The 17,555-nt window shown below is 37.3% G+C and overlaps 1 protein-coding gene across 5 annotated transcripts in view; it reads left to right on the top strand.

The window, feature by feature from the left end:
• CPED1 (cadherin-like and PC-esterase domain containing 1) overlaps positions 1-17,555 on the top strand; it is a 330,082-nt gene that overhangs the window by 270,443 nt on the left and 42,084 nt on the right. For all 5 annotated transcript variants that reach the window (XM_010838063.1, XM_010838065.1, XM_010838064.1 and 2 more), the window contains one exon: positions 9,770-9,887. In XM_010838063.1, coding sequence (XP_010836365.1) covers positions 9,770-9,887 — 118 coding nt within the window. The remainder of the gene's footprint in view (positions 1-9,769; positions 9,888-17,555) is intronic.

The raw sequence follows: 17,555 nt of genomic DNA on the forward strand, positions 1-17,555 counted from the left end.
CCCCACTTTTGACCAACTGTAAGCATTTAAAGTGCAGCTGGTTATGTTTAGAGATGCCATCTGCAGCCATGAAAAAAGAGTCTTCCCTGATGAAGAGTTAATTGGTCTAAATGTTTCATAAACATGATCTTCATGTCTTAGTACAGTGTGTTTTGTTTTATCTTGTTTTGTTTTTCAGTCTATGAAGCATGGGCTTGAAGTCAGATAGACCTATGGCTTCCAACTCTAGCCACTCTGCTTGCTAAAGTGTTTGATTTCAGAAAACTTCTATGAAACTCTACACATCTTTCTTTCTTCATCTGTTGAATAAGGAAAATATGCACTTCAAGCCATTGTAAAGATTCAGTGCAGTGGTGTGTAGGCTGTGCCTTCCCCCATGCTTGGCATGATCCGTTTTTTTTTTGTTTTTTTTTTTTTAATTAAAAAGTTTTTTTTGGCTTCATGGCATGCAGGATCTTAGTCCATCAACCAGGGATTGAACCTGCACCCCCTGCACTGGAAGCATGGAGTCTTAACCACTGAACCACCAGCAAAGTCCCTAGGCTCTCTGTTGATTCAATATAAATGGCATTTCCTTTGATCCTCGCCAGATCACCAGGAGATTTTTATCTCCTGAAGAGTTAGTCCAGAAATAAAGTAGGTTTTTCTGTAGCCTGTAAACTCTCCTCCCACAATTCCTATAAATTTTAAGAGCAAAATACTTGTGGATCAAACTCTATGGGATATCGACGAACGCCAATAAGATGTGGCTAATTGCTCTGCTGTATGAAAGAAACTTCAACAAAACTTTGTAAAAGGCTTTGAATGATTAGAACATTCTTTTTGCCCTTCAAGAAAATTCTAAAATATGGTGATCAAATTACATGAATATTTTCACTTTTAATGTTAATGTTAGAGTTACAGAAAGTTCTTAAATACACTCAACCCGGTTTCCTCTAATATTAAAATTTTATACAACAATGGTACTTTATCAATTCTAAGAAGTTAATATTGGTACAGCATATTTACTCAACCAAATATTTTATATGAATTTCACTAGTTTTTCCAATGATATTTGTTTTTCTGGTCCAAGGTTTTTAATTGCTCTTAGCTGTCATTTTTCTTATCTTCTTTAATCTGTGACACTTCCACAGTCTTTCCTTATCTTTCATGACTTTGATACTTTGGAATAATGCAGGTCAGTTATTTTGTAGAATGCTTCTCAATCTTGAATTGTATCGTGGTTTCTCCTTACTAGATGAAGCTCAACATTTGTGGCAAGAATACTGCAGAAATGATGTGTTTCTCTTGATCACTTGATGAGGGTACTGCTCACTGGGTTTCTCCATTGTTTCATGTTTCCTGTGTAACTACTAAATATCTTAGGGGAATGACCTTTAGTCTGATTAACATGCATTAAAATATAAGACTATGCAAAGAAAGGATTTTCCTGTCAGAACACAATTATTCTTTTAGGTATCTCATTTTACATTGTTAGGATATGTTTATACTAAAAAGTAATATTAAATTTTGACCTTGTAATATCACAGCAGTTTTGATGCTCAGTTTGGGGTGCATCAGCATTTTCTTCTACAGAATTAAGCTACATATAGTGTGCTTTGAGCTTAACTGTAAATGTACAGGTTGCTGATTAGTGAGTCTTTAAAAATGCTATTTAGTGTTCTAAAAATACTATTACAGTCTCAAAGGAGGTGGAATTTATCAATTGAGACATGTAATGATAGAATTATTTTGTAACCTAACATATTTCATGTCACTTGGTTTAAGCTCCCCCAGGTTTTAAAGTCTCACAATTCTAAGCATCACTGTATGTGTGTATAGATGTAGGTGTCTTTGTATAGAAGTTACCAAGATGAGTGAAGTCAGGAAGTGCTCCCATGATGTTCAAAATTACTGTAACCACATGTTTTATTAAAATATTCAGCTCTATTTGTGCCATTCGTATTTCCTACCAGAGCTAGGAAAACCGCAACATATGGGATCTTAGTTCTCTGACCAGGGATTGAACCTGTGCCCCCTTCACTGGAAACATAGAGTCTTCACCACTGGACCACCAGGGAAGTCCCAAGAGCTGCATTTTTAACAATCACAACCTTATATACGTTATTAGTGGACTACTTATAAGTGGGGCAGTCCATGCTGCAATACTTCTAACAGCAGTTATGGTCACTGTGACTGATCACTGTTTCCTGAGAAGACCTGCTTGCTGGTTTATATATAGCAAACATTTGTTATGTTTGGTATCACATTCTTGATAATACACATCTTTTAAAATATCTCTGTAGCCTACTGCCTATTTTCACTCACCATAGTATTTCTTCTTCAGTCTACAAATAATTAATTTGCTCCTTTGGAATATGACATAAGCTTTTCTTTCTGTCATTGTTATTATTGTTCTGTCATTTCCCAAACTGATCCAGTTTCTTCAACGTGCAAGAGAGTCCATGGTTATACATTCAGCTCCAATTCCACATTCTTTGTTCACAAATCAAAAAGAACTGAAGTTCTTCAAATATCCAGACATAAAATCATTCTTCTTTGTTTCATTTACATTCACATCTACCCTTCTGGACTCCATCTGGAACCCAAACCAAAAGTGTTGAAAGACCACAACAAAGGCTGCTTTCCTTGGAGCTCACCGGAAATGGGAAGCATTAGTCATTTCACAGGCCCCTGTCTCACTAGATTTTCCAGTCCAAATTCTACAAATCCTGGAGACTCAAATGTATTTCTAAATTGAGAATACAGGGCGCCTTTCAGAATGGACTCCAGTGAGCAGGATCACATTGGCCTCACCCTGTTTAATTTGGAGACCCAACAGAGCTTCCCTGGTGGCTCAGTGGTAAAGAACCCACCTGCCGTGCAGGAGATGTGACAGGAGCCATGGGTTCGATCCCTGGATTGGAAAGGTCCGCTGGAGGAGGAAACAGCAACCCACTCCAGTATTCTTGCCTTAAAATCCCATTGACAGAGAAGCCTGGCAGGCTACAGTTCATGGGGTGGAAAAAGAGTTGGACACAACTTAGTGAATGAACAATTTAAGGTTAAAAAAAGAGAAAACTGTATATTGCTAGTTGAGGGATTTGTAATGCATGAGAAATATAAAGAAGTGTTCCAAATATTGAGGTCATATTAGTAAATTTAATTGACTAGAGCTAATTCATCTGTTTATAATTTGTTTCAATTTCCTTTGTTCCTGAGTTCATAGGGGACTAAAAATTCTTAGTATAATATACCACCACTTTTCAGCTGATGATTATTTAAGGAAAGAAACACACACAATGATGTTATATGATCGCTCATTACTACTTGGATAATGATGTGTTATAAATAAGGCTATGAAGCCCAAAATACAAATAGCAACTCAAAACTTCATACACAATTCGGCTACCTAACACAAGTTCTATTATTTTTAAAAAACAATTAAAATTGAAAACTTGAACTCTTACTAAAACAGGATAACATCCACAGCCATACCACCCTGAATGCACCCGAGCTTGTCTAAAACAGGATAAAATCAAGCATTGAAACACATTAATTTTTAAAGCAGTGTTGTTAGAGGTCCCTTCCGCACGAAGTAGAATGACTTGACTGGCTACTTAGTTTCATTAAAATTTAAAATAAGGCAATTATATAGGTAAACCTTGTTCACTGCAAATATTTTATTAGAACAAACTAAAGTCAAAATGTCCCTTACTCCTCCATAAAAATGTTTAATTTTGTACTGTCCTTTAAAAGAGCAGCTGCTTAGTAAAAAAAATTTGTAAGTTTTATAAAAGAGGACAGAGCCTAGAGACTTCTCTGATAAGAATCTTTAAACAGAAGAAAATTAAAGAAGCTTCATTCATTGCCATGATCCTAAATTTTGTGTCATTAGAGTGAGCCAAGGATTAAAATTATGATTCCAAAATAATTTTACTGATCTCTATCTACTTGACGCACTCCAGTGTTCTTGCCTGGAGAATCCCAGGGACAGAAGAGCCTGTTGGGCTGCCGTCTATGGGGTCGCACAGAGTCAGACACGACTGACGCGATTTAGCAGCAGCAGCAGCTGCTATCTACTTGCTGTCTTGTTCTCCAAATGCCGTGCACTTGGAACTTGAATTACTATAATCCTCACTCAGTTTTAGAATGCTTCATGGTCCTCCTTCTACCTGGAACATGTACTCAGTTCCCTTTTAGTTATATTTCCTCTGATAAACTATTAACTCTGTGGACACAGGACAGTATTAAATGACTATGCAGACCCATAGTCCTTCACAGCCCTCAGTAGGAACCAAAGCTGCCAATGTCTTGATTTGGACTTCCAGTTCCCAGAACTATAAAAGAACTTCTCTTGTTCAAAGCACCCAGTTTGTAGTACAGGAGCCATAGGAAACTAATATACCTTCAAAGGAGCTACCAATATTTTTCTGATGTCCTGTTCTTTTACTTTGCCATTTTAAATGTTGTTTTCTTTGCTTAAATTTTCTTTGCTAAAAAAAAACAAAACAAAAAAAAACAAAAACATGATTCATACCAATGGTAAAATCTTCAAAAAAGTTCATTTTTGCTTCCCCATCTCTAGCCTACCATCCTTAAACTTCCAAGAAAGCCACTGTTCAGTGTTTCCAGTGTATCCTTCCGGAATCTATGTATGCACAGTCAAACATATGCACATTTCTAGCACTTTATTTTACTAAATAAAATCAAGATGTATTTAATAATGTCCTGAAACGTGCTTTGTTGCTCTTAATATCTGTCTCTCCATCCTTTACTCTGCCTTCTTCTCTTCAGAGAATTAGTGTTCCATCATATGGATGTATAACTTGTTTCGCCAGTTCTCTGTTGATGGACAATTAAGGTGTATCAAGTTTTCTGTTATTACACGAAGTTCTCTAGTAAATTTTCTTGCACATGAATCTTTGTAAACTTTACCAAGTATATTTGTAGGATTCAATCTTAGCAGTGTAATTATATTTGTGAGTTATTTCCAATTATCTGCTAAAAAGTAAATACATCTCCTTTAATACGCATTTATATAAGTGCATTTTCTTTATGAAAAACATTCAGTTTTAGGATCACTGTGGTATGTAAAAGACGATTTCAGATGGACTATGCTGTAATGATTTATCGCTAATGTATACCTCAGCTGATTATTCTATACATATTCATTCAGTGTCTGATACTATGAATCTCACAATAGCTACTATTTTATGGCTGGCTGACTACAACATAAGGAAAGCAGTTGTTAAATTTAGAGAAAATGTGAACATAGAAAATAATTTATCCCCTTGGAACAAGATAGTGAAATTATCTCATCAGGAACTTTGGGTCTCATGGGAAAAGGAACAGTCTTAATCTGAAAGAGGACTCTGCCTCTCTGGGAGAGGCAACTGTGCCAAGATTGTCAGGTTTGAGCGGTCACGACTAACTTACGAAGAATAGCATCATCCCCGGGAAAGGGAATGGGTCCCTCTGGGAAAAGCTGGGTGCCACGAGGAATGACTGTATATTTTAAAATTTAAAATGTAGACATTTTTCATTATTTAGTGGAAGAAAGGGAGAACTGTTTGACCTTAAAAGATGATTCTATGGGGCCAGAAAGTAGGTAAGGTTTAACGATACCTACCCTGGATGGCTCAGTGGGTAAAGAATGCTCCTCCCAATGCAAGAGACATAGGTTTGATCCCTGGGTTGGAAAGATTCTCTGGAGGAGGAAATGGCAACCCACTCCAGTATTCTTGTCTGGAAAATCCCATGGACAGAGGGGCCTGATGGGCTACAGTCCAAACAGTCACAAGACTCAGACATGACTGAGCTACTAAGCACACACACACCAGATCAAATAGTCCAATTTGATATTACTCTAAAAACAAAGCAAAATCACATTAAAAATGAAAACTACTAATTCCTTTGTGGCCAAATACTTCTGTAAAAACTAGATGGACTTCCAGAAGAATTGGTAACAAGAACAGTGGCTGTGTATTTATGGGTAGGGCAGAGATCAAAGCCAAGTGCACCTTAATATCTTCTGTTAGTCACTAAGGCATTTCATGAAAAGTTAAGCAAATTTTTAAAATCATTTATTATATGTATATATACATATATATATACACACACACACATACATACACTCTGCACATGTTTGAATGAGAAAATCTGTTAATTATCTTGTTACACTGTATTGAAAGTGCTGACAGTCTATTCAGGAATTTATGAAGTCTCCAGCAAAGGGATACACTCTAAAGGTGGAGCTTTCTGGGGTTAATTTTAAACATCTCTGCTAACTTCTGCCTTTTCTAGACTAAGGGGCTCCAAGCCAGAAGAGCTATTACTCATTTACTTGAATATGCCTAAACTTGACCAAATTACTAATCACACCAGTGAAGAAAGAATGATGGATGCTAATGAGTTTTTCCTTTCAAAAATTGTTTAATTTTTTATTAGTGAGGTTTATCACTTTTAAGATCTAAAGGGATAGTCAATGATTCATGTGGCCTGAGAACAGGTTTCATAAATACTTAGAGGAAGAGAGAAGTTTGGCTTCCATGTTGGTTTGACCAGGATTGTAAGCAGCAGGAATGGTCACCCTGTCTGGCTCCCACTTACACTACATTTCTCTGGCTCTGTATATGTTTACTCTGCTATCATAGGCTTGTATGTGGGGTCCTGGGTATTCAGTGTCAACACTGAACATTTAAAACATTATCATTCTCTATTGTCAGTCATTTGTTTCAGCAGCTCTGAAGTCAGGTCAGAACATGCTTCTATATTATTACAATAAATTTGTTCTAAGCTGCACCAAAGAGGACAATTAGAACAAATAAGATGGAGATTTCAGTTCAGGATTAAGAAGAAATTTATGATGATGAGCTGGATTATGCTTGAGGTCAGGGACCTGCTTTCACAGCAAGGCATTTTGCAGGTTCTAGGTATTAAATCAATACCTTTCCATTGCAAAGCTGTATCCAGAATTGCTCAGAACCACATCATGGATGATCATTCTCCCTCTGAAGAGTTTAGGGTAGATAACCTCAGAGGTGCAGCTCAAGAAAAAAGTGACATATAGGTTATCAGCATATCATTTTTTTCAGTAATGTTTTTCTTTTGTGCCTAAGATGTCAGATAAATCCTTTTGTCACCTCATGACCTTTGACATGCAATTCCTTCTGCTTAAAATTCTCATCCCCCCTGAAGGATTTTCATATCCTTCAGTTCAGATATAGTCTCTCGAAAAGACTGGTTGTGACTAATATATCTGAAATAGCCTGCATCCACTCATCAGAAATTGAGTTTGGTTCCTCACAGGACAAGCCATCAGCGCACCTAACAATCTGATTGATTGACAGACCAATGACATGTCCAACTTTGACAGAGGAGACCATCTGGGACCTTGGCACCTGCACACCCCAGAGACCCCAAACAAGCAATCATCTTTAGGCAAACTTTTATCTAAATCCAGACTTTTCAACATTATTTGCATTATTAGTAGATTGAACACAACATCTCAACATGAAATACCTGAATTTAGGTGACTGCGTGGCATGTTCTCAGTGTGTTTCATTTGGAATATATTATTCTGGAATGAAACAAGGTCTTCAGTTGTTTTCTTAATTATATGCCTGGGAAATCTTCCCATCTTAGTCCATTAGATCTGTCTTTATACATATTCTTTATGCATTGCATGAGGGTTTCTCTGGAGTAGACTTTAAGAACTCTAACTTTGGGGCTATGGAATCTGTGAATTTTTAAGTTTAGTGTAAATTACCTTCTGAAAAAGCTGAACTAATTTGCAGTGCTTATCATCAGTGTATTATAGTAATTATTTCTCCCTGCCCTCCCTAACATTTGATATACATATTTTTTAAAATTCTGATAGATATATAATGCCATTAATAAAGGCCTTAAATAAAGGTCTGCTGCTGCTGCTGCTGCTGCTCCTGCTGCTATGTCGCTTCAGTCGTGTCCGACTCTGTGCGACCCCAGAGAGGGCAGCCCACCAGGCTCCCCCGTCCCTGGGATTCTCCAGGCAATAACATTGGAGTGGGTTGCCATTTCCTCCTCCAATGCATGAAAGTGAAAAGTGAAAGTGAAGTCGCTCAGTCATGTCTGACTCTTAGTGACCCCATGGACTGCAGCCTACCAGGGTCTTCTATCCATGGGATTTTCCAGGCAAGAGTACTGGAGTAGAGTGCCATTGCCTTCTCCAAAATAAAGGTCTAGTCTCCACTAAAAACAAATGAATAGATAGATGAATAAATAGGTATCACACATACATGAACATGTATCATTCATAGATGTTTATTCAGACTAAATCTTCTCACATCATTATAAACTTTATGCTATTTTAATTGCTTTATTATAATATAATGAACATTTTAACATAAATCATATTTCTAATTTTAATCAGTTTCCTAAACTTCAACTTCAGTGATGAATTAAAAAATGAAAATATGTGTACTGAATCAAGATTTTAAAAGTCCTTAGACTACCCCTATTCCTTTTGTTCCCTGATGCTCTGGATCTTTTGTGTGAGATCCAGGAATCTGAGTTGGTGGTTAGGACGTTTAAAAGTGTGAAAGAAGTGACCAGCAATTGCTCGTTAGAGGCAGAAATACAGAGCAAAGAGGTCAAACCAATTATTTCTCTCCATTACTGAGAATGCATGATATGAAAAGGGGGACAATTAACTCTAACCCTTTACACATTCAGCAAATATTTATCGTTGTCTACTGTACACCAGGGATGGGATTTATGTGTGAGGGGAAATAATTATCCATTCTCATGGAGTATTCAGTCTAGTGGAAAAGGCACAAATAACAAATGCAATTACCAAATGGTGAAGACGAAGGAAACAAAGGATGCTGATGTGGACAAAAGCTGACACATCACTGTGCTGCCGTTTCAAGAGACCTCAAACACCAAAAGATGCTCTCCATGCAAAATTAGGAAGAAAGCATTCCTAACAGATATTATTGCATTTTAACCTGACCTTAATCTTGGTAGACAGGGAGAACCCGGTGAGAAGGGTGGCAGTGGAACCGGATGAGGTCAGTTAGATGGACACAGGACAGGTACAGTGCCTACAGCTTTGTAGGATCAGCTAAGAGAAAACAAGAGAAGCGTGATATACTGGAGAAGACGAGAGATTTCAAAGCCAATGGATTGCCCCTCTGCAATGCATATGGCAGACTACAGAAGGCATTGCTTGGTGCAGAACATGCCTCTTCTCTAATGAGTTTCATTGCAGTGAGCTGTTACCTACCTACTTTTATAAATATGTAAAATGTTTTAGATAAAATATACATATTTGATTCCATTTCTAGCAAATCATAGATCTTAAATAAATGTGTGTTGAAATGAAATGCATCTGTTAAATTAACATTCTCCCCAAGTATTTCCCATTTGTTATCTCACAGAATCACATTGTCTCCCCTTAATGTATTGTCCTCTCTTATACTTTATTTTTTAATGAGTCAACAACACAAAGGGATATTTTTTAAAATAACTAACACTTATTTCTTTAAAAATCAGCAGAACAATAACATAACTATCAATGCCAAAATAAAGATTAAGTTATCATTAGAATTTATATGAATCCCCTAATAGAAGCAGCTATTAATAGCAAAAACAACTATCAATGGATAAATATCAAGAGAAGGGTAAACATGGATTGCTCCCTTTTATCCATAAAGGTTATTTGGCAGAGGAAGTCGTATTTTTGAGATTTTATTACTACAGGTCAGGTTAATTACTATGACAGCTAACTTTTATCATTTTAATGCAGGATTGTGGTTTGCTGATTCAGCCAGAGGAAACCTGTGGGTTACAGCCTATTTCCTCTGACTACATTGAAGCCATTTCACAGCCCGAACTAAAGACTTGTCCATCTGGGGATACAAAAGGTGACTATTACACTATCATTTCTTTTTTTAAAAAAAATCCATTAGTATACATAAGTAGTAGATGGTTACTTAAGCTATTCTTCTACAAAAAACTCAAGGTGATCTGGTGCTTTTTAATTACTATGAACTGCCACACATATAATTAATGAAAATGCATTGTTTGAGTATGTGAAATATGTGATTAATCAAATCTGTTCCTTTCACCTTCTGCTTTCTCCTTAGTTTAATGCATATTCACCATAGATCTCAGTCAAAAAGTCATAGCATAGAGCCTTCCCTTGAGCCCCTGACTTGTTTTCCTTACTATATGTTTTCATAGCACCCAGTGTTTTTCTTCCTTTGCAGCTTCCACAATTATTTAAATGATTGTTGTTCATTGTTGTTCAGTTGCTAAGTCGTGTCTGACTCTTTGCGACCCCATTAAATAATTAAGTATGTAATTGACTTTGATGTCAGTGTTCCCAGGCTGTAAGCTGGATGAGGACAAGGGGTCTCAGTTATTCAGACTCTACCAATTCACTTAACATTATAATTTCTACAGAGTAAGTACAAAATAAGTTGACCTTGTGAACCCAAAGAACTGCAAAGGATAGAAGCTCAGTTTTATATCATTTCTTCAAGTTAAAAAAAAAATCTTTGGGAGTGGTCACTAATGTCTCCCATATATTGAACATGAATAGAGGCAGGGAAATTGGGATGTCAAATTCAAATTACATGTCCTGGCTATTGTAAACAGTGCTGCAATTAACACTGGGATACAGGAAAGCACACTAAATGTCCATCAACAGAGGAATGGATAAAGAAGATATTATATATATATATATAATGGAATATTACTCAGCTATAAAAAGAAACAAAATTGGGTCATTTGTAGTGACGTAGATGGACCTATAGTCTGTCATATAGAGTGAAGTAAATCAGAAAGAGAAAAACAAATATCATATATGTATGGAATATAGAAAGATGGTACATATGAACCTATTTTCAGGGCAAGAATAGAGACGCAGATGTAGAAAATGGATGTGTAGACACAGAGGGGAAGGGGAGGGTGAGACGGATTGGAAGATAGCACGGGCATATATACACTACCGTGTGTAAAATAGATAGCTAGTGGGAAGTTGCTCTATAACACAGGGAGCTCAGCTCAGAGCTCTGTGATGACCTAGAAGGGTGGGATGAACGGGGAGAGAGGGATCTCCAAGAGGGAGGGGATGTATGTATATAAATAGCTGATTCGCTTCATTGTACAGCAGAAATTAACACAACATTGTAAAACAATTATACTCCAACAAAGTAAATAAATAGAAAGATCCACTTCTAAACAATTCAAATTGCAGTACTCATCCTGCCTAAACCGAGGGCAGATCTGGAATGAGACTCTTTGGAGGCGCTGTCCACTTCCCCTGTTTCTTTCCTTCCTCAGCATTCTTCTTTGAGTGGAGACCAGTGAGGTTAAGCCAAAGCTGGGACTAAAAATACCTCCAAGGCAGTAAGAGGAGCAAAGAGCATCTCCTCTGCGCTTCCTGGTTACCGCTCTGGCATCCTGACCCAAGGTCTCCCTTCATCTAAAAAGTCTGAGAAAACACTCAGGATCTTTTCTACCCTCGCCATGAACTTCACACTACAGCTTGAATGGGATATGAGTTTCACAAATGGGTGGGACAAATTGCAATTTGGCATGCACGGCTAACAAACGTGGGCATTTCCCAGTTCTGGAACATGTGTCCCAAATAATAAATTACAGACAGTGCATAGAGAGGGATTTACCCATTACGGTGTGTCAGGTGGTATGATTTATGATTCTCGGCTAAATGAGATATATACTCTTGTATACAAAGGAGACATCCATATGTCTAGGTATTTTATTTAATCAGATTACAATTTATGAGAACCATAAAACAACTTAATTCGATTCCTCCTACTGAACCAAGTCAAAAGTTCTTCAATAAAAAGTTGAAGGTACATTACTGAGATTCCTCAAGAAGTGGCAATTTCTCCTGTCTGTTAAACTTAAAGTAACTTTTGCCAAGCCCTGTTCTGAAGCTGTCTCTCTACCTGGTCCTTACAACAGAGGCTGCCATAAAACAGGAGCCTTCTGGGAACTTGAGTAGTTAGGCTTCTTTGAAAAAAACAAATATTGACTCCTCAAATCAAGCGCATATTCCTCAACCTGACAATAATCTGACCCATCCTATCTCTCCTAACTCCTCCCAGACTCTGGACCTCATTTCATACTGATAATCGGCTGCAGGACTCCAGCTCTTGTCCGTGCTGATCCCTGCTCCTAAAAGTCTTCTTCCCATCTTGATCCAAGTTCTCCTGATGCCATATCCTCTTCTCCAGGAAGTCTTTATTTACCGCCTCACCCCCAGATTTGCTTCTCTTTTATGTGACTCAGATGGCAAAGAATCTCTGCAGTAAGGGAGACCTGGGCTTGATCCCTGGCTCAGGAAGATCCCCTGGAGAAGGGAACAGCTACCCATGCCAGTATTCTTGCCTGAAGAATTCCATGGACAGAGGAGACTGATGGGCTACAGTCCATGGGGTTGCAAAGAGTCTGACAGGAGTGACTAACACTTTCACATGCACCCAGAATGTTCTATGCACATGTTTTCAAATAGCACTTACCTCATAATGTTTCAGGAGTCTGATTCACATGTTCCTCTCTCTCTAATCAATAGTCTTCAAAGGGGAATAATATAGCCAAGCAAGGAGAGAGAGAGAAGTACAAAACGGCACAGGGAAGAGGCCAGTAAAGATGAAAATATATGTACCTTTATTTTTATATAATTATGCTTATTTTATATTTTATGATGGAAATAATATATACATATGAGTATATGTATAATAAGCACAAGGTAGGTGTATTAACATGTAAAAGGTGCATCAGCCATAAGTGTGTCCTGAAGGCTGCATGAGATTTCAAGTGTGTCCAGAGCAAAGACTGTACCTTATTCATCTTTCAGTGTCAATATATGATTTAAAAATTGTTGCTGAACTAAAACCAAGATTCAAGCCCTCCTCTCTTTCACAGAAGACTGTGAAATCAACCAAGGGTAACCCCTCTACCCTTGAGGTGCTAGAGACCTAAAGATTCAAGGTAAATGAGTGAGTTCAGAGATAAGTTTGCAAGGATAGATTTTTTTTTTTTCTTTTTCTCTCTTTCACTCCTGGAGATGATTTAATGGTAGGACTCCCCTCTGTTGAAAGAAGTTGTCACACTAGACACTGAAGGATGTTTATTTTGGGTGCTCTAGATTTAGCTTATAAGGTCATAGAATGGTCCCCAAACCTTATTTTCAGAGCACATTACAGTTATCTGCCAGAATTGGATCCATTTTTTTCTCTTTGAAAAATGTTCTTTTAATAACACCAGCTAATATAATTTTGAGTGACTTTTTTATTAAGTTGAATTTTGAAAATAATTTAACTATAAAATACAACCTAAGAATAAAATATTTTACCCAGGAAAGAAAAAAATAATTCTTCTAATTTGCAGACAGAAGTTTATATGGTCACTGAATGAGAATTACCTTTAAAGAAAATGGTTTAGATTATATTTTATAATATATAAACAAAAAGTTTTATCATATCTTTTTGGAAGGAAATATAGCAACTTATACTTTAATAATTCTAATAATATTGAAAATATAGACTTTTCTTCTTCTCAATTAAAAACTTCCTTGTTTTATAGCATTATAGAGTCAGGAATTAGTGCTATTGTTTATATGATTTTACATCTTACTAAATCACAAAGTTTAACTTCTTTTCTCCATTATATCCCCCAATTCAATTCACATAAATGGCTGAAATCTAACTTGCATTAAATATAAAGCTATAATGATAAATTAAATAACTTCTCCCCAAAGGTAGTTTCATTCTTCAGAATGTTATTCCCTATGACATATGTCATATTTTATTTCAGAATCACAGCTTTGATTCATTCATTGTTTAAATATATAACATAGAATGTATGCCCTCCTTTTTGACAATTTTTAGTGAGCTGGAATCATTTAAAATGTCAAGAAATCCCAGTCCTGCAGATGTTATACAGATGTCTATTTCAAGTAGTATTACTAACTCACAATAAAAAAGCATTGTTAAGCAATACAAAACTGCAAAGAGTGATGACTATCAATACATGGTCGTATGAACCACTGGGGCTGAATTTTCAGAGACCCAATCAGGCATCTTTTTTATGTGCATGTGATTTTATGCTCACAAAGTAATGGTACCCATATTAGGATCTTTGTGCATGCAATTGGTCACGTTTCTTCAGCCTTAGCAGCAAATGGCCAAAGATCTCAGTTTGTGAAAAATTAGCTGTCAACAAATTTATCAGGGGAGACAGTGTTTGGGCAAAGAGGATACACATGCTGTTAGAAACTCAAGGTTCTGAGGAAAACTGAGCCTTTCAAAGTATTATTAAATAATATATCATTGGCAGAAACACATGTGTGTCCCCAACATGCCACCATCTTATGAAAAAAAAATAATAATCTATTTAAAAACAGTCTCTGAATACATGAACCCACTGAGCAAATTCAGCTTTTAAAAATAAAAATACATGTATTATGACAACCTGTTTGTGGCTTTTCTGTCAGTGCTACCAGAGAGATTGCTGAGCCATATTGCATTTTCGACTGATGATTTTGTGCCGCTCTAACCTAACATGATGCATAGATCAGCACTTTGGAGACTCTGAGACTTCAATTCTGGTCCAGCCCTGTCGTTGACATGATCCTACTTCCATTATTTAACATCTTAGGTCTCAGTTATCTTCACTTTAAAAGAAAAGGATGGAAAAGAGGTGATCCCAGGCCCCTTCCAACGGCATCCACAACCCACAAAATCTCTATAAAAAAAAAAAAAAGACTTTTTCAGAAGGAGATTTTCTTGAGGAATTCTTCAATGAGGGATAAACTGAAGGCCATGTCTAATTCAAATTGTATTAGGAGCCAAACAAATATGTGAAGGAAGTGGATTATTGATTACAAATTCTGTATATCAGGGCAAAATCAGAATTAGAATATTCTGAATGAAAACCACAGAAGAATTATAAAAGAGAATTGGATGGAGAAACAAACACTTTTGAAAACAGTCTTCATTTTGCCATCCACAACCCAACACCACTCCCAAATGTTTGGTGCTGTGGCTTTTAGTATTAATACTATTCTCTACATCTGCAAACTTTGGAAACCCCTTTCACTAAGCAGACCTTCTTTTTCTCCCCAGTATATACAATCTGTCATGGACAACAGTCACTTCCTCAGTCTCACTACAGTCAGGTCTGTCTCTCCACTTAAAATCACCCATTGTACCTCTCTGAATCTTATCTATTCACAAATACCTCCTCACATCTTATCTGCTCCCGTGGAACCTGCCAGACAACTCTGACTCCCATGCTGTCTTTATTCTGAACTGCCATGGTTTGCTTAGGGTGAAGTGGGGTGAGGGCAGGAAATATATTCATCAACATCTAGTGTAAAGGCGCTGTGGCAGATGCTACACATATTTTTCGTATAGAGAAGTAAGTGTAATCATGAAAAGATTAAGTAATTTTTCCAAGATAAACAATGGTCCTCAACCTTGACTGCATATTGGAATCACCTAAAAGGCTTTTAAAAATACATTGATGCCTGAGTTCCACATCCAGTGGTTCTGATGTAATCCGTCTAGGGCACAGGCTGGGCGTGAGGATTTTTAAAACTTTTCCAGCTGACTTTTAAAAAAAATTTGTTTATTTATTTTTGGCTGTGTTGGGTCTTCTTTGCTGCACGGGCTCTTCTCTAGTTGCGGTCAGCGGGGACTACTCTCTACTTTTTGATATGTTGGCCTCCCACTGCGGTGGCCTCTCTTGTTGCAGGGCACAGGCTCTAGGGCTGCCGGGCTTCTAGTGGTTGCAGCTCGTGGGCTCTGAGCACAGGCTTAGTAGTTGTGGCACATGGGCTTAGTTGTGCCACGTCAAGTGGGATCTTCCCGGACCAGGGATTGAACCTGTGTCTCCTGAATTGGCAGGCTGATTCTTTACCACTGAGCCACCAGGCAAGTCCTCAGATGCTTTAATGTACTGCACTGAGGTCTACAGAGCTCCATGGAGGCAGAGCTCAGGTGTGTCTGTCTCCAAAGCCCAAGACCTCTTTGAGTTCCACTCGTTTTACTCAATTATGAATTACCTATTCTTAAGCTTTTGACATGTATAAATGGCAATTTTATACATGTAATTTAACCCTTCACCTGATTATGATTTTTGAAGTTTCACATTATAGTTAAGAGCATGGACTCTGGGACAGTCTTAAGCTCCAATCCTGTATATTTTAAATTAATATACAGCCACCTCCTAGCTAAAAGATCTTGGACAAGTTACTTAACCTTTCTGAGCCCCAGTTAATAATGCAATGGGGATAATAATAGGGTGGTTCTGAGACTAAATAAATTAATGTATTTAAGTGCTCAGAATATCCAACATCTGAGAGGTGCTATAAAAATGTTGACTATTTCTTTTTTAGTGATATTTAATAACTATTTCTTTTTAGATAACTATTTCATTATCTTATTTTACCAACAAGAATGCCTAATACCTAAGAGGGTAGATACATCAATAATGTATTGAATTAAAATCCTACTAGCTAGACAGTGATATGTATATAGAGAAATGGAAGGTCATTCACCAGACCTGAAATTTTGGAGATGTTACTTAATGGGTGGACTTTGAATGAGGCAGTTTTCTGGAATTCTCATTAAGTTTAAAAATCAAAGCAAAGAAAAAAATTTATGGTGAGAGGAATAAATAAGTCCACATTGCTTTTGGATGTCCTGTATTTCAACTTCCTGCTCCTGTTGACACAATTTGCCCCAAAGCAGTTCTTTGTTTCCTTCTCTTCCTTGGAAGGCATGCTGTTCTCATCTCCTTTCCCTTCTATTTTCTTCTGTCTCTCCCAGTTTCTCTTTCTTAATATATACACATGCTTTTTCCCTTTCTGGGGTCCACCAGTAAGAGCCATAAACTAGATCTGTTTCTGTATTTTATTATTTGTAACTATTTCCACCCACACAAAAACTCACATACACAATTCTGACATTCCTGAGTTATGAAATGCAAAGTGTATTTTACCATCCCCTGAAAATAGAAATTCTTCCCTCTAAAATTAATGTCACAGGCTTCCCTGGTGGCTGAACAGTAAAGAATCCGCTTGCAGTGCTGGAGATGTGGGTTTCAGTCCCTGGGTCAGGAAAATACCCTGGAGGAGGGCATGGCAACCCACTCCAGTATTCTTGCTGAGAAAATGCCATGGACAGAGGAGCCTGGCGGGCTATGGTCCATGAGGTTGCAAAGAGTTGGACACGACTGAAGTGACTAGTATGCACGCAAAATTAACGTCACACCAGATACTTTTGTTAGCAGAACCACAAATCAAAGCCAGAAGGGATAAACTTGTTTAAAACTTTCCTTTGTAACTCAAAAAGTAGCCGGGAATATTTAGCTCCTCCATATTTTGAAGAGAAACGTGAAGCGGTAACATCAGCGAGATCTTTGGGGTACAGCGGATGTTTGCTGGAGACGTCAAGATATTCGCCACAGAAAATACAAATAACTGCTCTGTATTTAACATGCTGATTCAGTCTCCATTTCTGAAAAGATGAATAGGAGAAAACAAAAATTGAAAT

This window comes from Bison bison, unplaced genomic scaffold (assembly GCF_000754665.1).
Source record: "Bison bison bison isolate TAMUID 2011002044 unplaced genomic scaffold, Bison_UMD1.0 scf7180017864089, whole genome shotgun sequence".
Classification (NCBI taxonomy): domain Eukaryota; kingdom Metazoa; phylum Chordata; class Mammalia; order Artiodactyla; family Bovidae; genus Bison; species Bison bison.